The following is a 25,836-nucleotide window of genomic DNA, read 5'->3' as shown; positions in this document are numbered from 1 at the left end:
TGTATTATGACTTGGGGATTCGTGGCAATGGAAAGAAAGGGAAGCTTATATGAAGTCAGGTAGCATCATGACCCAAACATGTTGCTCAAATGAATTCAGTGTGTGAGCAGACATTTTATTTTTGTATAAAATGTGGCCACAATCATAGGGTGGTAGCAAAGAATTTGTAATAGCTACTTACTTTGTCCATGTTCAGAGAACTTCACAACAAGAATCCTCACATCACGTCTGTGAGGAAAGTATTATAATTTCCATTTTACAGATGGAGAAACAGGCGGAGATTTGCCCAATGCTCCCCACTGCCTCTCCTGCCAGAGCCTTTCACTGATACGTGTAGCTACACACCACAATGTGGATGCAGTCAGCTTTTCTCTGTGCCATGACATATCCTGCATGCCACCACCAGTGGTGTGCAATATAGACATTTGCCATTGATCCGATCATGCACTCACTGCAGTCAGATGAGGATTTTGATATTGACTTCAATAGGAATGGGAGCAGGCTGAATATCATCTCTAGGGAATGTCTCAGACTAAACTTACAGACAAAATGCAAAGCAAAGACAGACTGTGATTCAGGAAAGTGTTTAAACACATGCATTGGTCCACCCCTTTTCAGTGGAACACTTAAGCACATGCTTAAGAGCTTTCCTGATATAGATGCTTTACTGAATCAAGGTCATGGTGACTGTGGAATGGTAGTTCATTATGTATATTTCCTAATTAAACCCAAATAAGCTTGTATCAGTTTTTTCCTGTGATTTGGATCAGTCAGTGTTACATAGTTACAGTGTTACATACAACTGCAGCATCTGATGAGATGACCCAGAAACTCAGAGAGTTCAGCCAAACTTTGATTATGTTCACATCCTCCTAGTTTTTTCAGAAGAAACAAAACATTCTCTGAGGCAAGGTACCATACTACAAAGCTTCTATATCCTTGCTCTTGGCAAGATAGACTGCCCACAGCCTTGGTGAAGTGAATTTTTCTTCATGTATATGCAATACACCCCCAATCCAACATAAAGACCTCATTCATATGGTGAATTAAAAACAGCAGGGCCAAATCCTGCCCTCTGCAGCTAATAGACTTCAGAAAGGTTTCCAGGGGGTTACAGAACAGAACGTGGTGCAATTAATACAATGACGATGCAATATTTGATTGCAAGGCTAATACTGTACTGTTTGATTCATTTTCAACAGTGATCTGTCAGGGATTTTTAAAGGTGAGAATCGTCCATGGAGAAAAGAAAATGGCTTGTGTTGTTTTTTAAACATACATACAAAGGGCACGTTGTAAGTTTTTACAACTGTTTTCCCTGGAAATAATTGCTCAGTTCAGAACCGTTGTTTTTCAAAACAAAAAACCCCTCCCAAACAAACAAACAAAATAAACCTGGTGAAAAGTTTTTAAAAAATAAAATTAACAACCACAACACACACACAGACACAAGGTATCATACTCATAAGGGAAAGATTTCTGGTTGCATTTTTTATTTTATGAATACATATACAAGAGATGCATAATCTTCCATTATCCAGGCTTAAAAGTAACAGATTTATTTATTTTTTCAAAATAGCTTAAAGAAGAAAAATAAAAATTAGGGACAAAGGAGGTGCAACATATTCAAAACATACAGTTGATTATCTTGCTAAAGTTATTGCAGAAATGCAGACAGTGTGTGGGTGGGAGGAGGGGTTCAAAGCCTCACCAGGGATATTTCTGTAATAGATTCCTCCACTCACACTTTATTGACATTTCTGAAGTACAGAGTGAATAGCATCTGAGAATTATACCATATATCAATTTTTATTTCTTTGGCAGTAATGTCTTTTAAAAGAAGGAGAAAAAAGTGTGATTCTGTTGGCAAAAGACATTTACTTCTCTAATAAAATGAGTATATTAGTAGGCGGCAGCAGGATGCAAATAGCTTCAAATAGAAGAGCTTGTGATATATACGTATATATGTATATAATGTAAAAAGGCTTATTTTATATGAGAAAGGAAGATTTTTCAAGGTAACATAAAATGAACCACTCTAACACTAGCTTCCAGACTTGCTTTATTGGATCTATTTTCTAACTACAAGTGAAGCTGACATCTGTCAAACTTTTTATTTTTTTATATGGCAGTCTACAAGAAATGTTTCATGCAAGTTCTACAGTGCTAAACACAGGGTAAATAACTGGGATTAAACAGATTGGGAATTACAGACTATGATTAGGACCAGAAACAGCATAATATGTACATAGAGCCATATTATATTCTCATGTCTTCACAGTCATGTGCAAATGTGACATATATGGCTTTCAATATTTTTAAAAAAGAAAGTAAGACATAATTGTACAGAATAAGATATTTAAAAAATGTTTCAGAGAATTTCACTTTTTTGTGAAATCTGTTCAATTTTTATAACATTGTGGTTAATTAGTTACGACCTCAACACAGAGGTGTTGTTCAGGCATATTTCCAGTAGGGGTCACTGATTCCTAAGGCACAATATTAACGTTAAACATTTTTAAATTAAACCATGCTCTTTTTTTTTTTTTGGTTTGGTTATATGAAATAAGAAGTCATTGCTAGTTATATAATAAGCAATTGATTGTACAAAATACAATGTTAAAGACTACGCTACAAGCCTATCTGGTGCGCCATAAACATTAGCTAATCTGAAAACATATTGTACAGCGTTGTATATTAAACATTTGGTTTTTGGTAATATTATTTTTCGTACATGTAGCAGAGAATTATAAGGCTTCAGTGGAATAATAATCTTATAATTGAACAAATATTTTACACTCTTTCATAATGGTATTTACAATTTCTTTAATTCATATTTTGCCATTTGGTAAATAATTATGTATTTCGTATGTATCCTTCTTGACTGTCTAAAGTGCTTGCTTAACTGCATGAGGAAAGAAAATGCATACCTGTCTTAGGTGTAACAAACCATCAACAAAAGTAGCTGAAACATTGTTTGGGATCTGAAATGCATTCGCAGACATGGAAATTATTGCTGAATTCAGTGCCCTCACCAGGCAATCACCTATAGTACTTGTCATATATAAATATATGCATATATACTAGAATGTATGTACATGCATACACATACATCTATCATGTAATAGATAGATTTCAATTTTTTTGTCCATCAACCTTATTATTTTGTGCTATTCAACATACTTGTGCTATGACTGAAGCCAGATTAAAATCAAAATCTTAACATGCTGTGACTAACAATCCTATGATTCATTAGCAGAGAATAAGGACAGCATATGAAAAAAAAAGAAAGAGCTGAGATGACAAATTGGGAGGCTTTTGAAATGCACTGAGAATAAGGCAACAGGCTGTACATTACAGCAGAGGAAAAGCTGAAGAAATTCTGGAATTCATAAATGTATTTGACTTTGAGTAGGGATGTCATTCCCTTTCCCACTGGCTGTCTTATGATTTTTAAAATATCAATTGCCAGAATGCAAGCACGATAGCTTCTGCACCTACAAATACTTTTTATGGTAGAAAATTCAAAGCCTATTAAAAATGTCCTGATGCCACAATCTGGTAAAGTAAGGCACTTCCAGGGTTGAATTCCAGTGGTGCCAAAAGGCTCAGTGCTTGGGACAAGCAATCAGCTTTTGTTGAATTTCCCAGTTTTATCCCATGAAATGTGCCATCTTAGAGTTTATTCCCTCCCCTTTTTTTCTCCTCTTGAGATGATTTTCTTTAAAGAAGATATTTCATTGGTTGAAGAGATACTTCTTTGTAGGCAAGAGGTAAATCTTCAGTTCCTAACATTCAGTAAGGTGGAAGATCAGAGTGGTACCAAGTAATGTCTTCAGTTTATTCAGTTACGACAGCTCTGTGATGTAGCTGATATACCAGCTGAGCTAAAAGTGTATGGATTTGAATTAGTCCAGTATTGCAAGCTCTGAATGGACATTGGTGCTGGAGAGGTCATTCCTGATAATTTCATTTACTGTAAAGAAAGAACACAAGAGAAAAAAAAGAATGATTAGAATGAAACTACTGTACAATTACTATTTCTTCTGCTGTAAAATATGTTAAACGAAGCTTGCATCAGTTTCTTCATGGTTTCGCTATAGTTTTGAACACTAAGTGTAACATTAGTAAGTAACTGATATAGGCTGACCTAAGAGCAAAAGAGCAGGATTAACCATGGTTATTAACATGCAAAATACGTCACAAAAACAGCGGCATCTTGGGTCTTCTATTGCATTAAACATATTTAACATTTTTAATTAGTTACAAGTAAAAAGATGTCATTTGCTTTAGAACAAGCTCTGAAGCTCAAAGTAACGAACCCTGGAAAGTCTTAGAATACGTTATCTACTCCATATCTAGCCCATAGGACTGCTTGTTAGCCCTCTTTCCACAAAAGTGGCGTGCGCAAATCTGCCAGGTGCTGAACTGAGCACTTGAAGCTGCAACGCCTCTGCAGAACTGGACTACGCATGTGGACTCTTGCACTGTGTGCTATCATTAAGAAATAATAATCATAATGATAAAAATGTGTGTGCATGTGTTTGTCCACTACAGGTAGCTGTAAAATGAATAAAAATACTCTCCTTTCATGTTGATCAACAGCCACGAACATGTGACCTTTTCTCTTATGAATAAAGACTGAGAGTTGGGCAGGAGCAAGTTCAAACCCTGGCCAGAAGTTGAAGAAAAGAATAAGCAAGACGCATTATCTCAGCATCAGCCAGTCAGACTGCATCTCCACTGATAAAAGCATTGTTTTCTTTACTCGTGACTCTTCTTTCATTCTCCTCCCGCCCTCCCCCTCCCCCAAAGATCATCAACCCATATAGTTTCCCACACTCAACCTATGTCCATTTATCAGCTTGTGATTTTTGGCAGACGGACAGGAAATGACTGAACCTGGCAAAGGCCATCTACAGTGAACTGCACAACATCCCTTCTATTTCCACCCCACCTCCCTGCAGCCACTGCCACCATCTGATTTACATGAAGATAGACAAAATGCCATCAGGGAGGCTGTCATCGCTGCTGAGTTTCCTAACATTACTAGGAGGGGGAAACACATGCCCACGTCATGGAATGACCATGGAAAAGCCCAAGTTTCCCTTTGCTCATGGGCTGCAGTTTGCTGCCATCCAGATAACTCCATGTGTTTGTTGGCTAGAGCCAGGCCTGGCTAAAATCAACTTCCTGAAGCAATTAGTTGTTGGACATGTTTTTTCTTCAGACCTATTGCACATTTTATACCAACAGTACACAAATCAGTCAGGTTTTGAGTCCCAGAAGGTGGTCAGTGGATTGATAGATACCAATTCATAAGCAGGTCCTTCTTCAGCCACGGACTAGCAGTGGTATCGGTGATTACCCATTCATTTTAAAAAAAACTATAAGAGCAGTATGGAAATAACATGTAAAGACACAAAAACTTCTTTTGATGGTGCCATGGAGTTTATCTTTCATATTAGTAACCAGTGGAAACCAATTTAGGCCATAACCCCTGCCCTGTGACAAGGAGGTACATTGCACATAGCCTATTAAGGTAATAATGCCACAGATGTACAGGTTACAAGGCTCAGGACAGCTTTCTGAACTGCACCTCTCCCCAAACGTAAACACTTATGCCGTGGGAAAGATTTTCCTTGACAATCTTGTCAAGGAAGTTATCTTGATAAGCATCTCTGGCAACACTGGCTACACTACAAATCATATGGCATGTAAAGTGTGGCAACAAGTGCAAACTAACTGACGGCCAGATACAGAGTTACACCTTTGCTTCATATCTGTATAAGTTTCTTTCACACTGAATAATAATCAGATATTATTCATACTACCACTTAGCCTTTATATATAGTGCTTTAGAAATATTAATTTATCCTCACAACAGCTCTGGAAAAGAGTTAGATAGGTATTATTATCAACATTTCACACATGGGGAAACTGAGGCAGTGAGCTCAAGGAGCTTGCCCACATGAGTCAGTGGGAATACCAGTAGAACATAGGTCTCCTGACTCTCAAGCCAAGAGCATGACATGTTCTGTATTCTATCCAAGGAAAGTGCGATTTACGTTAACTTGGAATACCTGACACAGATGTCAAGGGAAAGGTCAAAAAGCAGCAAAAACTGACTAAGGCAAACAGGGGGAAAAAATTCAAAAACACCTCACTGAATTAGGAGCTAAGTTGTTTATTCAAAAATGACTTAAGCACCTTTGGCTTTTTAAGCTATTGACTTACAGTGAGACTTAGGCTCCTAAGTGCCTTAAGTCACTTTTAAATATAGGACTTTGGATCCCCCAGTCACTTAAATGCTTCTGAAAATGTTACCCATCGCTATTCAGTGACTCTCTCAGAGTCAGACAGCAGTTCCCTAGCGTTTGGGAATGGAATCCAGCTCCAGGACTCCCAGTCCCATGCTTAGGCCACTAGATCACAACTGCCATTCATCAACATTTTTCCAACTCAAGCCATTGAAACTCAATAGTATCAGGGCCAAATCTGGGAGCTCTTGAAATCACCAGGGGTCAGCGGGATGAGAGTTTGAGGTTCCTGCTCACCTTATATATATAGGTTTCTCACTATAGTGTTTTTTAGATGCGACAGCCACGTGCAATTTTCTTGTATAACAACACGTTTGTTAAACGACAGCCACTCCACCATGCCAACAGATACCCAAGAGATAGTTGAGCCTTGTCTACAATGTAGCCATTGTCATTGGAAAGCCACAAGATGTCCAAAACAAGGGAACTGAGATGACATAAGGAACCAGAATAATAGCTGGCAGGATCACTCTCATATATTGTAACCTACAGAGAATTCAGAGGTAGGTCTTCAAGTCTTTTCTGTGTGATTCTTTACTTGGTTTCATTTTTTTTTACCCTGCCAATAAATTAAAAGAACGAGTCCTTTAAAGTGTGTATTGGAATGAGGTTTACACTGAGGAACAAAGGATGGCTTGATGCAAAAGAATTTCTATCTTATTGCCCAGCAATAAGTACTGAAAGGTTGTAAGTCTAGCAATACAGATACAAGTGGAAAATAACATCTGTCTGAAAAGATAAAAGGGGAAGGAACAGCAGAAGTATGCTAAGAGCGGGCTTTCCCTTGCTGCCCACTAAAGCACCTGAGCCTGGGAGGGAATGCCCTTCAGTGGGTGTGAGCAGGCAGAAATCATTCAGCGTGTATGTGCGGTCTAGGACCAAACTAAGTGCTGTTTGTGATGTGATGTTTGCTTCGACTGACTAATGAAATTGTGCACTTTCTTGATTTACATGCAGCTAGCACCTTTATTAAGAACCCTGCTCTTCTGTCAGTACAATATGGCCACAACCATGCTCCACACAGCAAGCGAAATGCCCTCCTGCTACGCAGACCATAATGGAATGGCTCCTGCTCCCTCTTAGTTTGCCTCTGGTCAAGCAAAAAATTCAAAATGTGTTCAGTGAGAGTCACCTATTGCTCTCATGTATGGGCAAGCTTCGGATTGCAAATCTGTTACTGAAATGAGGTTGTATGGTGTATATGAAGTAAGTAGCACCAGGAATATTTTGGCTTATGTTTGAGTTTCATTTCTAAAGCAAATTTGGTCTTTGGGTTCAAATAACACAGGGCACTGAGTGCTCACTTGTCAAAACATCCCAGGAGTAGCAGTATTTTGCACTCACATAATCCATGTTAACTAATGGCTTTACACACAGCAATTAAAATAACAATCATAGAACTCTGATGTGGTATGTATTATTATACCCATTTTACACATGGGGAAACTGAGGAATGCAGAATTAACTAAGGGCTTGTCTCCAAAGTAGAGCAATGTACACTAGAGGGGTGTGGTTTCTAACGTACACCATGCTGTGCACTAGCTGGTCCACATAGGCCCTGCTAACGTGAACTAAAAGTAGTCCCATTTATATTAATGCGCACTCAGGCATTTTAGTTTGTGCCAGTAGGGTCTATGTGGGCCAATTAGTGCACAACATGTTGGTGTGCTTTAGAAATCACACCCGTCTTATGCGCATTGCTGCTCCATGTAATAAGTCCTGACTTACCAGAAGTCGTACAGTAATTCAGGCTATTTCTACAATAGGGAAGCTTTGCAGGTATAGATATACATATTTACTGTACTGGGCAAATGTTCCTCGTTTGTTTCTTTGTACCAGTACAGTAAAACCGCCCCATGAGTGAAACAAGCTATACTGATAAAGTGCAATTTTGTTGCTATGACTGTGTCAGCACTAGGGATTTGTGCCAACAGAGCTGTATCAGTCAAGGATCACACCTGTTCATACCCTTGACCGTCATAACTGTGTAGGCAGACTTGGCCTCAGTGGCAGATCTGGAATAGAACGGAACACTCTAACTTTCCATGCCTAGTCTAGAACAATAGTTCCTGTAGAACAACAGATTCCTTCCTGTTCAAAGAGCTGAGTACGATGATTTACATCGCATTTGTCATCAGATTTTTTTAGTTTGTTTTTCTGGTGTTTTTGGGGGGGGGGAAGAAGAAGAGAGGTAGGCATTGTTGCTTTGGTAGCTAACACCTACAGTTCCCCACAAAGCTCTCTGAACAGATATTTTCCATCTTCATGTTCAGCTTTTCCACTGACATCAAGTCAAAAAAATAATAGTGCTGAGAAATGCAGGTACCATGTGACCGCTGACAAGTACCTGTCAGAAGCCTGAAAGAGAAACCTTTCCTTCGCTAAACATCAGATGCCACTGCAGCAGGATGTGGTGAGCTGTTACACCACAATTTAGTTTAATAAGGAGTTTTTCTTCTTATATTTAACTTTGCTTTAAAATGTCCTTAAAATGGAAACTTTTGTTTTACTAAATAGCAAAATCAATATCTCACGGATGCAGCACGTAAAGTTCCTGCTTTTTAAACAAGGCAACCGGATATAGTTAAAGAAACATGGATTCCTTATATGAATAGGAACTTAAATATATTTTACATTTTTGGTCTATAGCGTGGATTCGCATCAAACATAAATAAAAGGAAAAGTTTTCTGCAAACTTCTGCTTTCCTTATATTTGACTACTGCTTTGAATAGAGGTAACAATATTGCCCTTTGGTTTAATAAAATATTTATTCTTCCTAGGTCAAGTTCTGCTTTCCTTGCACACTCAGCATGAAGTCTGATACACCACTGTGCGGTGTCCTTCCACTCAAATCAAAGGAGTTACATAGGTGTAAAATGGGAGTAATGCCAATGTGAAACAGGTCTGTGGTAAGGTCTTTGCTGCACAAAGAATGCTGGATCAGCTCCCCTATGGCTTTACACCATTATACTGTGTATCAAGGGCCAAATGTTTCCAAAGAGACCCCAAAACATCAACTGACTTTAGAGCCACAGATGTCCCAAAACTTAGATGTAGAAAGTTGCCTCCATAGATTTAGAAGCCAGGACAATGCCCCTTTGAGAATGTATCCTGATATGTGTGAACTTTATTACATATAATAGCCCCCTACCTACACTTCCTCGCTTCTGTTTCATAAAGTGTTCAAGGCGCCTAACCAGGAATGTTTCTGCTGCCACAGAGCTACTTTGCTTAGCTGTAGGTGCAAGTGCCTAGGTCCTTCTCCCTGCACACTGCCTGAGTACAACCACAGCTGAGGCCACCGTGGAGCTGTGCTCTACACTATTCAGGAGGGTGTTGATGCCCTTTGAGAGGCCTCTTTACTTTTCCTTTTGCTTTTGCCTCTGCAACAGAATTGTACTGGTCCTGCTACATTCAGGCCCTTCTGTGGCCCCTCACTTGGGCTGGGAGATGTAGCCTACAGCTGGTAAGAAGCTGGAGTTAACACTTGGGTAATGATGTAAGACAGGTAGCACTGATTTTTTTAAAATATATTGCAATAAACCTAAGTACTTGACTAGGATGTAGGGAAGAGAGAATTTGACATTAACACAACTTTCCTGGAAGTGTTACTTTGTTCACCTTCCAATCATAGAATATCAGGACTGGAAGGGACCTCAGGAGGTCATCTAGTCCAACCCCCAGCTCAAAGCAGGACCAATCCCCAATTCCTTCCCTGATTATGTTTCAAGTTTCTGATTGGTTGAAGCTGGCAAGTTCGTCAGACAGCACTACGGGCTTGATCCAAAGCCCACTGAAATAAATGACTTTCCATTGACTGCAGCGGTCTTTGGATCGGGGCCTGAGAGTTTTGTATCATCAGAATGCCGAATGAGGCTGTGGGGTATAGTTACATTCCTTTCCGATTACACACTTTACCTATAGAAAACCCAAACCACTTCTGATGTCTTTTTGCTCCAGGCAAGAAGCTACCTTCAGTAAATCCGCCCCCATCCCTGGTACAAGTACTAGTTATGCTACATAAATAAATTATTGCACTTTGAGATTACAAATGTAAAGGTGTTGGTGTTTCTTAATTTTACAAAAGGAGACACGGCCTGCCATTATCAATATCTTTCTGTATTAAAATACAGAACAGATGTGTGCTTCCAAGTTATTAAGGTAGAAAGGCTTGCAGCAGTATAGATGTGCACGCTGTACGTCACCTGTTCCATGTGCTGCCATCTGCACCCTTCCCCCCCACCCATCTCCCTTCCTCCCCACATTGGTAGCTCTCTACATAAATTACTGCAAGGCTGCAAAATAATTACAAGAGGAAGTCTGATGGAGGTTTACAGAGGAAATGCGTGAGGGCCTATATTGATCAGGAGGATTTTATTGTACTCTGTTTCTTTTTAAAGAAGTCTGATATTTTTAAAACAAAGTGGCATCAAAAGGTCTTCAGTTGATCACACATATTGTGAGTCACTAACACTGTGTGCATTTTTTATGCAAATGGAGATAGCAACAGTTAAATGCTGTGAAGCCTCTTCTGGTCCAGTTTTTTGTCCCATTGTTAAGAATAGTTATACAGCGTGTTCAAAGGAATCTATCGTATCATATTCAAATCAGGCTTTTGTTAACAACTGTTATGTTGTCTGTATATGCAGTGTTATACTGTGTGCATTTTGCTTAACTATGAACAGTATGGATCATCAGCTTGAAGATGGAACAGAACAATAGTAGATTCCAAAGCTCCTATAAATTCTTTGACTGGACCTGAACAAAATAAGCCACCTAAACTTGAAGATATATTATGCCAGATAAAAGAGGCACCAACTGTATTCTCAAATACTTCATTCTGTTCGTGTTATGGATGTATGAAATTATGTATTGATTCTGCTGTGTACTGAGTTTAGTACCTAATCTTTCAGTGGGTTAAGTGTCCCAAATTCCCACTGACTTTAGCAGATCATAGGTTGCAAGCTTTGTGGAGAAGGGACAGCATTTTCTTCTCGGTTTTGTACAGTACTGAGCACACTGTCTGCACTTGGCAAATGAATAATAAAAATAATTGCTATATCCAAAGAAACAGAACATCAGAGACAATGAGGTTGGCACTAATACTGTTTCCTTTTAGTAATGTAAAATATTGTGGTATTTGCTTTTGTTGCCTACAATGTCTGTCCTTTGATTTTTCCACTGGAGTCTTCAAATCTGATCCTTAGGGTTCCTGTACTATCATGTGTCCTTATTTCAGATGTTACAGCTATGTAACTCAAATGCCGTACATTAACGTCATCAGTGAGTATGAAGTCACAAATTAACAAGTAGGAAATAGAAACACCAAAAGGAAAATGCCTCCCCTGTTGATTTTTTTTAAAAAAAAGAGAAATGGCTAAATATAAACACATAGACAGTTAGTAAATAGATACAGCTCCTGGTGTGCACTCTTTTGAAACAGTAGAATCCTACTTTTGTTGCCAGAGAGCCTTCCTCCCCACCCCTTTAATAAACAGCAATTCTCTCTTATGGATAAATGTCATCACTATCTCTCTCTCTCTCTCTCTCTATATATATATATCAATATTATATAACCATGAGCGGGAAAAAATGGTCTTGATAGAAGCTGTGTTTTAAAAGCAGGAACTATGCTATGAATAGAAAAAAATAATAATCAAAACATGGTGATATTAATTCCTGAGGTGGAAGTCTGCAACGTGAAACCACAGATCACTTTAAAACTTACTGAATTTAAAAGAAAGCATACAAAAACACCCCCAAACCCCAGTCTCGTGAAGCAATGGAAAATATAACTTCACACGTTCCATACAGAAGTCAGATCTTGTATTACCTCAGGTGTCCTGGATGCATTTAAACCTTAAACTTATTTTTATCTGTTAATCATAATAAGCCATCACCACGGGGCATGCTATTTTTGGAAAGCATGAATAGGACAGTGGAGCAAGTGAGTGACAACAAGTAGCAGGTTTTAATAAAACATGATCCTCAATATGAATGTAGGTTTGGCATGGATGAATAGTATTGTTAGACATGACAGTCAGGCATTAACATGGAATAATTTTCCTACCTGCAGTACCTGTTTCCTTATTTAGCCTGATAACTCCAAATAATGCAAAAACTTCCACAGTGGAAGCATTGTGGATGGTTAAACAAGGAAAAGTTCCTCACTGAAGTGTGGTGACAACATTGTGTGGCAGTAACTTGACTGGGACTTTTGACTGGGTGCCCATCCTAAATGAGTCCCAGTCCCTAGCCTCACCATATCACATCATGCGAGACGTGCTAGTTTTATGTTTTTCATCCACCACAGATGAAAGCCTGGGAGCATTTTGAGTCTTTTTTCTATAAATTTTTAGGGCCAGACCCTCAGCTGCTGGAAACAGCACTGAAGTCAGGGGAACGCCACTGATTTACATCAGCTTAGGATCTGGCCCTTAACCTTTTCCTCCATATTCTAAGGACAAGAGTGATCAGACACTGTTTTTCTTAAAGGAAAAGTTTAAACTTGACAGGATATAATTGGCAGTCTTCACTCAGGCAAAACTCCCCCTGAGTTCAGCAGGGATTTTGCCTGAGTAAAGGCCACAGGATTTGGCCCAACATGATGCAAGCCACAGTCGACACACAAAAAGCGGTAAGGGGACAAATAAACCACATTTTAACCGAAATCATGTGTTTACGTTCCTAAGAGCACATGTAAGAGAAACAAAATAGGCACAGTTGCAAGTTTTATATGGAATTTCCATGCCACAAAAGACTCATGCGAATGTCACATAACATTGCTGAGGTTCAAGATCAGTGGTGATAGAAGTTGGGTGGGATGGAAGAAAGGGTGTGTCTTCACCCCGAGGCGGGAGTATGGAAGCATACAGCCTTCTTTGCCACAGAAGATGCAGCTTCCCTCCGTAACATTTGGAATGAAATGACTCAGACCGGTTCTAACTGACAGTCAGGGTTACCTTCCATTTTATTTCCTAGGACAGAAAAACAGCACCCAAGGATTCAAAAATCATGACTTAAATTCCCAAAATATCATGACACTGTCTTAAAAATTATGAGATTTTCAAAATAATACATTGTGGGGCTCCTGGTTTCTGAGCATTTAGGCTTCACAAGCTTCATGTTTTCAACCTTCTCTCCCCAAGCATGACAGTTAGAATTTTTTTTTTTAAAGTTGAGATTTCCATGCCATCTCCTGATTCCAGTAGGTGGACCTTTAAGAAAAACACCAAATATCACAAGAGTCATGATAAAATCGTGAGCTAGCAACATTTGAAATAACTGGCCTTCCATCCAAGGATCTCAAAGCATTTTACAAACAAAAAATAACCATAAATAAAAGTCACCTGATGTTCAGAGGAGCTGAGCAGCTCCCATGGAGACAAGCATCTTTGAAAATCAGGTCATTTTTATTTAAATATTTAGACACCTATCTTTAAAGATGTCCACATTTGAAAAGTTTTGATCATATAATTTTTGCTATTTTCTCAGAATTTTAATCTGACCGCATGTGAGGTATCTAACTCCTGGACCATGAGCTAAACAGCACAAAATTGCACCAGGTTATAAAGTGTCCACATTTTATTTGACTATGTTGCAAGTCACCAGTACCAGCGTTATCTCAGCAACCAACCGAACTACACAATAAGCAACTGATAAGATCCTGACTCATTTTAGTTTTGCATCGGTTTTCTGTGTGGGCGCATTCGCACACTTCGTACCCTATCTCAGTGAACTCTCAGTGTTAACTCACAACTATATCCTCCAGTGCCATACAGTGATAAAAGTGTGACAATCACAAAGACAACTGGCCACAGAAATGCTATACTTCCATATGTTCTGTAGCTTCATATGAGTCCTCACATAAACTAGTTACGAGAAAATGTTAGTAATGGTTAGCCTGTGGCTTTGTCTATGATCACAGGGATACTGCCCGCCATTCCAGAGAACCAAGTAGTTACATAGGAGTGAGGGACAATAACTACCCTCAGCCCCTGCCTTCTCTACAACAAACTAGTCAAAGCCTTTGAGCTGCTGCAGAGACAACAAAGAAAGACCGTGAAGTAGCTATATGAGGTGGCACTGAAAATCATGCAGTCCTCTGTGTCTGCCTGCTTGCCTGCTCGCAGTCAAAACAATTTTCAACTCCATTGTTGGAATGGGTAATGAAACTGATAATTTTCATAGGTGGTGGGGAGGAAGAAGGGTCTAGCTCAAGTACCAAGGTACCAAGCATGTTGCTGAAGTTTAGTATCAGGGAACTACTATCTCTGGCTTTTATTACAGCTCCGAGGGTACTATCTCCTACCCCCTACATGCACACACATATGTATGTCTGCAGCTGGCTATCTGGAAAAATAAAACTCCAGTGTTCTGGAGATTGCCCAGATCTAATGTATGTGGGCCACCGTTAATCTAGCTACAGAATATGACTTGCTACTTATGCTTGACTAAAGGTGGGGGATGATAGAGGGAGGTGGTGAGGAACCGCCTAGAGAAAGAAAGTTCAAAGCATAGCACTATTTTTCCTTTCTTGTTCTATTTGATGTCTCCTTAGAAGTGAAATTCATCCCCATGCAGAGGGCCAGCATGTTCCAGTTAAGTCCTTAAAATAGAGCTTAAGTACTGTACAGTTCTTGTGGTGGCCTTCTGCAACTGGGTAATTTCACCCTGCATAGCTACTACTCTCTCCCCTTCCTAGGTAAGAGGTATTTTGAATGGGGTTGGTCAGCTGCAAGTGGTATCATATGGCAACAATACCGGATTATCCTGAGAAAAAATATGGGGCAAACGGAAATATTCAGGGATTGCTTCAGACTTTCAGTACTTAAAGCTCAGCTTTAGGAGGCCCAGGCAGGTTGGACGTTATAACTGATTACCTCTGGCCATCTCAGTGTTACCACTACGGACATATTGGGTAGGGGACTTTAATACTTGTCCATACCATGTATCCAGAAACACACCTCAATGCTAGAAGAGGCTGGGCACACCTGGAGAGTAGTATATACAGAAAAAGAACAAAATTTTTTTAGAATGTGTTAAGAAGGGCTGATGAGGAATTCCTATTATAATCAAAGTAGTGGCTTAGCCTTACAAAATATCATCTCTCTCTCTCTCTCTCTCTCTCTCGCTCTCACTCACACACACACATATACTGGGGGTACACAAGGGAAGGGGGGAACAAAACAGGGTCCATTGATTTCAGAGTTTAAAAAGAGCCAAAACAAGATTGAATTTCTCTATTGATTATACAATTATTAATCTTTATAGAAGCTTTTCTAACATTGCACATAATGAGCAATTCATCAAAGTATATTAGGTGCCACGGAGGTTGCATTTGATATAAAGGGGTCATTAAGTTTCTTGTAATTGCACATTACTGGAGCTTTAGTTAGTTCCAAATCAAATCAACAGGACATACACGTATGGTCTCTAATTGACTTAATGTAATAATAGGGTGGCCCCTGGTGATCATCAGGAACACTCTTCAATGAGCAGCCTTTTGTTAGTGTTTTTAAAAGACTAGCTCAGGTGCAGCTGGGGCATATCGAATAACACAAAATATATATACATAAAATGTAGTGCGAAAGAAGGTGAGTCACAGGTGAGTTTTCATCAAGTATCCTTTTCCTTTCACATCCGGGAACAAGTAAAAGACCCACTGAATCCATGGCAAAATTTGGAATGACTTCAGTGAGCGCAAGATTGGGCTCAAAACTAGAAATGGCTTCCACAGATAACAGGACCATATTCCAACCTTGTCTGAGCAGGTGCAATACTCGTGACTTTACTGGAGTTGGCGTGTTCACACCAGGCCCACATTTGTCCAAATGCGTGCAGTAGATTACATAAAGCCTAAACTTAGATATTTTTAAGGTTGACAAATTTGCACGCGCACACGCTCTTGACATTTGTTTGTACAAATGGGTAGTTGCTCAGGCAAAGTTGTAATTAGGTGCTCCTGGCTGAAAAGGTGTCCTGAAAAGACGCTCTGTTGAAGGTCCAAAGTACAGCGCCCCACTATGGTTAGGATATTTGTAGAAGTCAAAAATCAAAGGCTTGATACTGCAGCAACTGCACTGGAAGGAGTTCAGCAAGGAGATCATGAGTAAGGCTAAGTTTTTGTCATGGTTATTTTTAGTAAAAGTCACGGACAGGTCACGGGCAATAAACAAAAATTCACGGAGCCCATGACCTGTCTGTGACTTTACTAAAAATTACTGGGGGGCAGGGCTAAGTAGTGGGAGGAATGGAGTTCCATGGGTGGGGCAGTGACTGACCGGCTGAGACCCCCGCAATGGTGGGGGGCACAGTGCTGGCTCCAGAGCTGGCCACAGCTGTGGGACAGGGGTGCACAGTCCAGCTGCAGCCCTGCCAAGTCCAGGCGGCAGCAAGGGTGGGAGGGAAGGCGCAGGGCTCTGAGACACCATGAGGCAGGGACATGGCACCCACTGCAGCTGCTGGGCAGGGACACCTGGCTCCAGCTGCAGCCCACGGCAGAAGCCTCCCCATCCCTGCCACAAACCAGAGGGCAGGGGCTGCAGGGTCCTGGTGGTTCCAGCCATCCAGCCCCAGTGGCAGCAGGGCTGGGGTGCACAGTCCCGCCTCCAGCCCTGGCTTCAGCGGCTGACAGTTGAAGTGGAAGAAGTCACAGAGCTCCGATAAAGTCACGGAATCCGTGACTGCCGTGACTAAATCGTAGCCTTCATCATAAGTCTCCCAGAGACTTTATAAGATATAGTGTCATGGAAGCCTAGTAGGCTTCCTCTTTTCGTCCCAAATCATGTCTCTCTACTATATGTCATTCTAAGGAGCTTCTTCACTTGTTTTAGTTGCAAAATCACCTTTGTTCCACACAAATTTGGCATCCCCTCACTTTTGTTCTTGAAAGTTACTTACATCAGTAATAAAGAATTATGAAAATGAGGATTGAAAAAGAGAAGAAATGAATCCAACAGTGTTTTGGTCTTCTTGAATTAATAGGGATTTTTGGTAACTCTCATCTTGGGACTCTGTCATGCATTTGTTCCACTTTTGGGTCCTGGCAGGTTAAGAGGTATGCCCCAAATTCAGTTTAGTTTTAGATGCTTTTACAACAGTTACCAAAGTTATACAGAATGAAGGCTCTCTGTCATTGGAGGTTTTTAAGAACAGGTTAGACAAACACTTCTCAGGGATGGTCTAGGAGGTATACTTAATTTTTCGTCAGCATAGGGGACTAGACTAGATGACCTCTTAAGGTACCTTCCAGCCCTACACTTCTATGATTCTGTGATTTCAGGGTGCCTTATGGAGTGCAAGGCTGGGTGCTGATGTGTCCTCCAAACCACTGATGTGTTTGTGCTGGCAAGTACGCAATGCCTGCACACAAAATGTCATGTGCACATTTTGAGTGAGGTTGTCATTGTGAGCAGAAATACATGGTGAGGCTTGATTCTGTTTGTCAACATTCAGCACATAATTTCTTCTGACTGAAGATGAGAGGACAGCCATTGATGATTTGGTGTGTAGTCATGGGCTGTCCTGTGGAAAAAGGCGAATAAGATTGTTGAGTTGATGGTGTGTCAGAGAAGCAGAAGCAACTCACTTTTCAGCATGTTGGGGAAAAGCTGACAAAACCTCACACAATATTTGGTCACAGTCATTTGGTCATGAGTATGTCATTCCTATCCAGCGTTAAAAACATAGCGAGAAGTTAAAATTGGCAATATGTACTGGCGGGAATGGCACAGACAGAGTCATGTGACAAATGTGGTGTGAGGTTGTCACAGAAATCAGATGTCTGTGGCGAAGTGTCTGTAGCAAGATGACGTGGCCTTTACCATAACATAAACTATACTTAATTCCATGGGATTTTGTTTTAACCACAAAAGGGTCAATTACTAAAAACCCATGGAATTCTAAGAGACATACATGTTCTATCTGTTAGTGCTCCTTGCATGAGCAGAATTCAGGGGACTAATTCTGCTCTCACAACAGTTTTACATCTAGGTAACTAAACTGGGTAAAAATCTCTACTAATATAACTCATTGTAGTCAATTTGGCCCAGAGGATTTGGCCCAAATTTTGACCCGAATGGAGTTACTCTGGATTTATACCAGTGTAAGGGAGAACAGAACCAGAACTTAGAGACCAGATCCTCAGACTGCCCAGGTCCCTTTGTGTCGCACTCATGGTTTTAAAGCCACCAGCTAAGGATTTCCCCACTGGCATAGCCAGGATAGATATGTGGGACCAGAGTGTTGCTGCATGCCTGTTATCCTTGGCTGCCAGAACTGCCCCCTTGGCTGCCAGGCACAAATTAGAACAGCTCTGAAGTGGCTCACATTTTCTCTGGAGGCCAAATAGGGCCCAGGGATTAGGAAATCGGGATGGTGATAAAACACCTTTGCTTTGGCCCCTCCTCCCAGCTCTCAGGTCCTGTCGTGAAGCATAGCTTGTCTGGACCCAAGGAATAGCCCTTAGTGTGGACTGAGAAGGTTGTTTAGGGATATTGGCATATAGTAAACACCGGACCTGGCTGCAGAAACTCAATAAGACCCATTGACTGGTTAGAATTGAAGAACCAACCACCCTACCTTGCTAGCTTGTAGCATTACATACAGAATTCTGCTGAGTGCACTGATGTTCACAGGAGAGATTTATTCGGCCACAGGATCTAATCACTGACAAACCTGCTACACGACTTCCATCTTTGAAGAGCTAGGAAAAAGGCACTTGAACAAGAGAGATATAGAATGTTCATTTTTCAAGCACACTTAAAGAGCTGGAACATAGTTCAAAACACTGCGCTCTACTTTCTAAACAATCACTTACAATCAGCCACAGCGATCAGTCCTGCTATTTCTTAAGCACTTGGAAATACTCAAAAATCTCACCAGGTTGGGATCTGAAAAGTTACAATGGGGTTGCCCTGGCAAGGATTATGATTCTGCAGTTCACAAAAACTTACTGGGAATTCAGCATGCACTTTGATTGACTGAGAAACAATTTAGGCAATAAAATTGTGTGAAAGAGCTTAAACATATATGAGTAGCCTTCTCTTTTTAAAAATCTATTTACACAATGAGTAAAATGACTATAAGCTATCAGGAACAGTATACCCGATAATGTCACGGCAAACCTGGTGGCTGAGCTTTGTGACTTTGCTCTCACCCACAACTATTTCACATTTGGGGACAATATATATCTTCAAGTCAGCGGCACTGCTATGGGTACCTGCATGGCCCCACAGTATGCCAACATTTTTATGGCTGACTTAGAAAAACGCTTCCTTAGCTCTCATCCCCTAACGCCCCTACTCTACTTGCGCTACATTGATGACATCTTCATCGTCTTGACCCATGGAAAAGAAGCCCTTGAGGGATTCCACCATGATTTCAACAATTTCCATCCCACCATCAACCTCAGGCTAGACCAATCCACACAATTGGTCCATTTCCTGGACACTACTGTGCTAATAAGCGATGGTCAAATAAACACCACCCTATACCGGAAACCTACTGACCACTATTCCTACCTACATGCCTCCAGCTTTCACCCTGACCACACGATCCATTGTCTACAGCCAAGCTCTAAGACACAACCACATTTGCTCCAACCCCTCAGACAGAGACAAACACCTACAAGATCTCTATCAAGCATTCTTACAACTACAGTACCCACCTGCTGAAGAGAAGAAACAGATTGACAGAGCCAGAAGAGTACCCAGAAGTCACCTACTACAGGACAGGCCCAACAAAGAAAATAACAGAAAGCCACTAGCTGTCACCTTCAGCCCCCAACTAAAATCTCTCCAGCGCATCATCAAAGACCTACAACCTATCCTAAAAAATGATCCCTCACTCTCGCAGATCTTGGGAGACAGACCAGTCCTTGCTTACAGACAGCCCCCCAACCTGAAGCAAATACTCTCCAGCAACCACACACCACACAACAAAAACACTAACCCAGGAACCTATCCTTGCAACAAAGCCCGATGCCAACTCTGTCCACATATTTATTCAAGTGACATCATCATAGGACCTAATCACATTAGCCACACCATCAGGGGCTTGTTCACGTGCATATCTATCAATGTGATATATGCCATCATGTGCCAGCAATGCCCCTCTGTGGGTTTGAATAGAGACTGGGAGTGGCTGGATCATTACAAATATTGAATCTATTTCCCCATGTTAAGTATCCTCACACCTTCTTGTCAACTGTCTAAATGGGCCATCTTGATTATCACTACAAAAGTTTTTTTCTCCTGCTGAAAATAGCTCATCTTAATTAATTAGCCTCTTACTCCATCTTTTCACGTTCTCTGTATGTATATACATATCTTCTTACTATATATTCCATTCTATACATCCGATGAAGTGGGCTGTAGCCCACGAAAGCTTATGCACAAATAAATTTGTTAGTCTCTAAGGTGCCACAAGTATTCCTGTTCTTTTTAAAGAGTAAAACTGGCTGCATCTATCAGAATGCTAAGTCACTTGGGGTGATGGACTCAGAAGTTTAACCGGAAGGGATAACCACCTCCAGTTTCTAGTACAGCAGACATGGAGAATCTCCATAATGACAAACTTGGGGCCTGCTTCTGAAATGTGCTGAATGCTCCCAACTCTCCAATGGGAACTCCACATGCTCAGCACCTCTGAAAACTAGAACACTTAGTTAAGGTGCCTAAATATAGACTTAGGTACATAGCCTTAGACCCCAAGTGTCTAAGGTTTGGCCCTAACTTCAGAAATAAAATTGTGACAGGAAGGGGAAACAGGATCGTATCAGGTGCTGAGCACCCTCAACTGCCATAGAAGTAACTGGGAACTCAGAACATTTCAGGTTTGGGCCCTAGAAAAGTAAGAAGTTACTTTATTGGTGTAATAAAAAAAGTTGATTGCAAAAAAGGCTTTGATCAAAGATTGTGTAGGCTGATTTGTGTTTGCTCTATGCTACAGCATCCCCAGTACACCACACCTTTTGTAAAACAGTATTTCATTTAACAAATTATTATAGACAGTAGCTTCTGTCTACTCACATATCTGAAATACGTTCATTCCAAATTGTTTTGAGAGGAAATGTTATAAAGAATGGAAACCTGGCATTTAATCCAGTGGAAACCTCCATTGTTTCCAGTTTACAGAGTAGAAAAAAAATATAGAAAGAACATCAAACATTATTGCTAAGTACAGAGATGAAAGATGAGTAGACACTAGTGATAGGAAGTTAATGCACTACATGCATTTACCTGCACTTGGATAGAGTTCTAAAGGGTGGGTCAGACTCATCTTGCTGTTTTGTTTCAATAACCACGTAGACACACAGTTAAGAGCCAAGTTTCACCAGATGAACATTTTTAGCTTTTTTTTTTTTTTTTTTTTTGTTACTCATGAAATAAATACCTTGAATTTTTTTCAGACTATGGATGAGAAGCTCTTCTGGTCAAGACACAGAGCAAATATTTACAGGTGCTGGGGAGACACCACTTCCTCCCTCTAGGCTTCAACCTAGTGTCTGCCACATAATTTTATCCCTTGAACAATTTTTTTTCCAGTGATCTGCCAAGAGGAAATAACTTTGCTGTATTGGGAGTCTGGGAATCCTAGAAAACAATCTTAAATCCATAAAATAATTGAAGTGCACTTTTACTGAGCTGTTCAGTTCGATTCTGATTTTTATTACAATGTCAACAAGAGTTTAATTTGTTTTAAAGTTGAGATTCTTAAATCTGAGTGATATACGGTAGTTTACAGCTTGCTGGCAACAGCTACTGTGGAAAAAAAATTGAAAGTGCATATAAAGGCGGGTCTAAATTTGACATTGTGAAAGCAGGGAGCTGTGCCAAGAGCAGCAAACAGCATGGCTTTCCCAGTCCTGGCTGGCTTTAGGGACTGCTCACTATTGACATCAGTCGCTACGGGATACACTTCCCTGCTCTAACAAATCTCATCTGGAGACTGCAATTAAAAAAGAAACGTTTTAAAATGTAATTTCTCTCCCTAAAACATTTACAGATGTTAACTAGATTGCTAATGGTGTAAGATGTCTGTGGGCGGACGTCTTCCTCCTTATCTGCTGTGTCAAATATCAAGATTTCTTTATTAAAAAACCCACAGTTTTAAAGGTGACATCTTTTGGAGGCCTAAGGGGTGGTTAATTTTTTTTTACTAGATCCCTTACTGAATTGCAGAATTTTGGAGGGGGGTTACCCATCAGCATCTGTTTCTTTTTTACATTCCTTTTTTTTTTCAGTCAGTTTTTAGAGGTAGCCTGATTCAAAAATGAATGTATTCAAAATGGCTACAAATTTCTGCAGTGAACAGATGAAGTAGTATTCCATCCAAACTTTCAAATAACAATAACAATCGTGATGTAAGTTTTCTGCTTTAGCGACTTTGCCATGTATTTTCTGTCAGTCCCCTTGGCCCGTGTATTTTTCTAAGTGATGTTAAATGCATTTAGAGAAACACACTGGCCGAACCTGTAAACTGATCCTCTTTATGTGTACACGGGACATGAGAGAGGATAGCATAAAAATGGATGAGCTTTTAGAAGCACTTGTCTCTGGGGACTCAAAAGGGGGTTTTCTCAGCTGGTTAAAGACTGTGCAAGCAGAAGTCTCTGCTTGCACTGACTGCACACGTGTCAGTTCCACCTCTGCAGTGTAACTGAAGTGGAACTTTTCTCCGAGCCAAGTACTCTGTGATTTACACAGCCGTATCAAATAACTCTGGAGTACCCTGCAGAAGGTGATGGCTAAAACCTCAGTTCTGACATACTCAGCCCAGACACAGTTGTCTGCTTGCGCCTTCTGTCTTTTTTTTAAACTGGCTTTGATTGGAGCCAGAGCCTTGGGTAAAGCAGAGGAATTTCTAGATTTTTCTGAGTGCTGTGAGCTCTTGCTGTTTTCCGGTACCTACTTCCTGCCATATCTAAAATAACAGCAGCTGCAGGGGCCTGATAGAGAAGAGTTCCAGGGGACAAATTCACACAAATGGGGTGGGAAAGGGAAAAAAAAAAGGAGAGAGAGAGAAAGAGAGTTATTAGGGAGTTGATAACACACACACTACATCAGATTCATTGTTACTGTTGATAGTCCTGTATGCGGTGGGCCTTGTTGTCAGAACAAAACAAACCCTATAATTTGGCCATGGGAATGATAACTCTTAGCGCTCGCTAGGATAACAGAGGTAGTTTTACTGCACTTGTCTTATTGTACTGAGTATCAAGCCTTGATTAGCTAATGTCTCTGTAGGCCAGATTAGCAAGGATGAATGTTTTGAACTAGAGGCTTTAATGTTCTCTCTTTGTCATGGCTGTAGATAGGTGCAATGCAGTTTTTGTACATATTCAGCATAAGGATTTCTGCTTGCAAGAAAAACATTATAGAGCACTGAATGATCTCAAATAATCCCACAATCAATGGGAAAAAAACATGAAGGTAGTGTTATGGTTGCCATATTGTAGGTCATGAAAATGAATATAGAAATTCAAGAGACTTGAGAAAGGAATGAATTAGTCTTATATACTTCTAATGCCCATACTAAGCTGTGCTAATGCAAACATGACCACTGGACCTGGTAACATTCTATAGGCTGTGGGTATAATTCTGATTTCACGAGCACTGGTGTAAAGTACATGTATGGTAACTCTACTTACTTCAGTGGAGACCCTTCTGATTTCCACTGGTGTAAAGAAGATCAGAATCAGGTCTGTATATCTTCCATTGAAAATATGTGAACTACTCCCAGTTAGAACCCGGTTGACTCTGTAGAAGTGCTGCATGCATGTTATGGAAATTAAAACAAATTAGAAAAAAACATTTTTTTGAAGGCACAGAAAGTTAGGACATTTAAAGTGATAGCCCTCAAAGTATCCATACATCATCCCCTTTGTGCACAGATCATATTTCAGATTATTGTATATGTCGTTAACCTTTATATATTAATGTAATATGACTCCAGTGGGCTTTAGACAGGCCCATAATGAATACAAGCAAATATGCCAGGTGAGACTAAATACACTGTTTCTGTTACCATTGCATGATATTTGAAATATTTTAATATTTATATGAGATTATGTATTGGAATAAAAGCAAGGAGAACACATATTCTCTTTTTACGCACGTTATGAAATACTGTAATTTCACTGACTTCAGGGGAGTTACTTCTGATTCCCATCACTGTATGTGAGAGGGAAGGATATTTAGAATAAGACAGATTTACTCTCCCCACCATTGGCAAAGAAAAAAAATTAGAACTTGAAAAAATATTCATACATAGCTATCTTGAAGAAGAGTTCTTAAAATAATTTTAAGAATTTATGTTTTTCCTTCAGTGGTGTGACCCTCTCAATTTAAGTTTATCGTTTTGCTTTTTCCTATTTTAATTCTGTATCCTGATAACTTGCTGAGTTTAAAATTTCAGTTAATGAAGGTATGTAGGGCATAGTAGGGATTGTGCTGTAAAGTAGAGTATCATCCACAATACAGAGTGAAATTCAGCCCTATTCAGAGGCCCTCACAAGCCCTATGAATCACTTAAGTCCTGCCTTTAAATAGAGCTTAAGTGAGGACTTAGGACTCGCATTGGCCCTTGCTCAAAGCCAAATTTAACCACAGTAAAAGCATTGTTTTATATTCAACCACCAATATGCCAGACATTGTTGGATGATCTCAAATTAGCTGATCAAAAGGCTCTCAAGAAGATCACAAGTAACAGGAGAGGAAGTGGGTAAGCCTTGTCTGAACCCTCTTTCTAACAAAAGCAGGATGATATGTTTATGTTTCTAATTCTAGCCATAGGTTTGTTATATATTGATTTAAACCATTTAAAAAATAAAAAATAAATCAAGTTTTTAGTGTTGTTAGATGGCAGTCCCACTCCACTTTATCAAAGGCCTTCTCAGCATTTAGATTCTTTCTTCTTGTTGTTTGAGTCCTTAGTAATTTTCATTATTCCAATAAATTCGTCCTTGCTACAAAGCCTGTATGACCGGAATATACAAGGTTAGGCCCTGATTCAGCACGCTGTTTCATATAGATACAGGGCTTCACTTGCACACAGCAGCTTGCAGAAGAAGGCCTTAGTTAACACTTTCCTAAGCCTTAAAGCTTCAATTTGCAGGAATATTTTATAGTCATAGTTCAAGGAGATTGTTCACATCTCATTGGTTCTCTGCTTCGTTTAAGAAAGACAGAGGTACCAGTAGTAGTTAAACTGAACTGTTGAGAAGAACTTTCTTTTTCAGTTATGTAGATGAATGCCTTAGTAAGTACCAGTGCTTTCGTCTGGAAGCACTTATGAATTTCTGGTGCAAACCATTCGGTCGAGGTGCTTTCCCTGAGTTAATATTAAATATAGCTTTGAAAACTTCAACGGATGTTATACTTTTTTTTCAAGTTCTAATTTTTTTCTCTGCCAATAGTGAGGAGGGTAAATCTATCTTATTTAAATATTGCTCTGTAATTAATTCTTGGGATTCAGATGAAAATCATATATGATAACATGTTGCAAAACTCC

General features: G+C 40.0%; 1 protein-coding gene across 3 annotated transcripts in view; it reads right to left on the bottom strand.

Annotated features, from left to right (window-relative positions):
• Window positions 1-1,487: 1,487 nt before the first annotated feature.
• NFATC1 (nuclear factor of activated T cells 1) overlaps window positions 1,488-25,836 on the bottom strand; it is a 147,559-nt gene continuing 123,210 nt past the window's right edge. For 2 of the 3 annotated variants that reach the window (XM_073331805.1, XM_073331806.1), the window contains exon 10: window positions 1,488-3,976. In XM_073331805.1, the coding sequence (XP_073187906.1) occupies window positions 3,909-3,976 (68 nt within the window). In that variant the 3' untranslated portion in view covers window positions 1,488-3,908. The remainder of the gene's footprint in view (window positions 3,977-25,836) is intronic. The other variant, XM_073331807.1, reaches the window with a different exon arrangement.

Source organism: Lepidochelys kempii, chromosome 2 (genome assembly GCF_965140265.1).
Source record: "Lepidochelys kempii isolate rLepKem1 chromosome 2, rLepKem1.hap2, whole genome shotgun sequence".
NCBI classification, from domain to species: Eukaryota; Metazoa; Chordata; order Testudines; family Cheloniidae; genus Lepidochelys; species Lepidochelys kempii.
The sequence above is the reverse complement of the archived record's forward strand: the minus strand, read 5'-3'. Positions and strand labels throughout refer to the sequence as shown.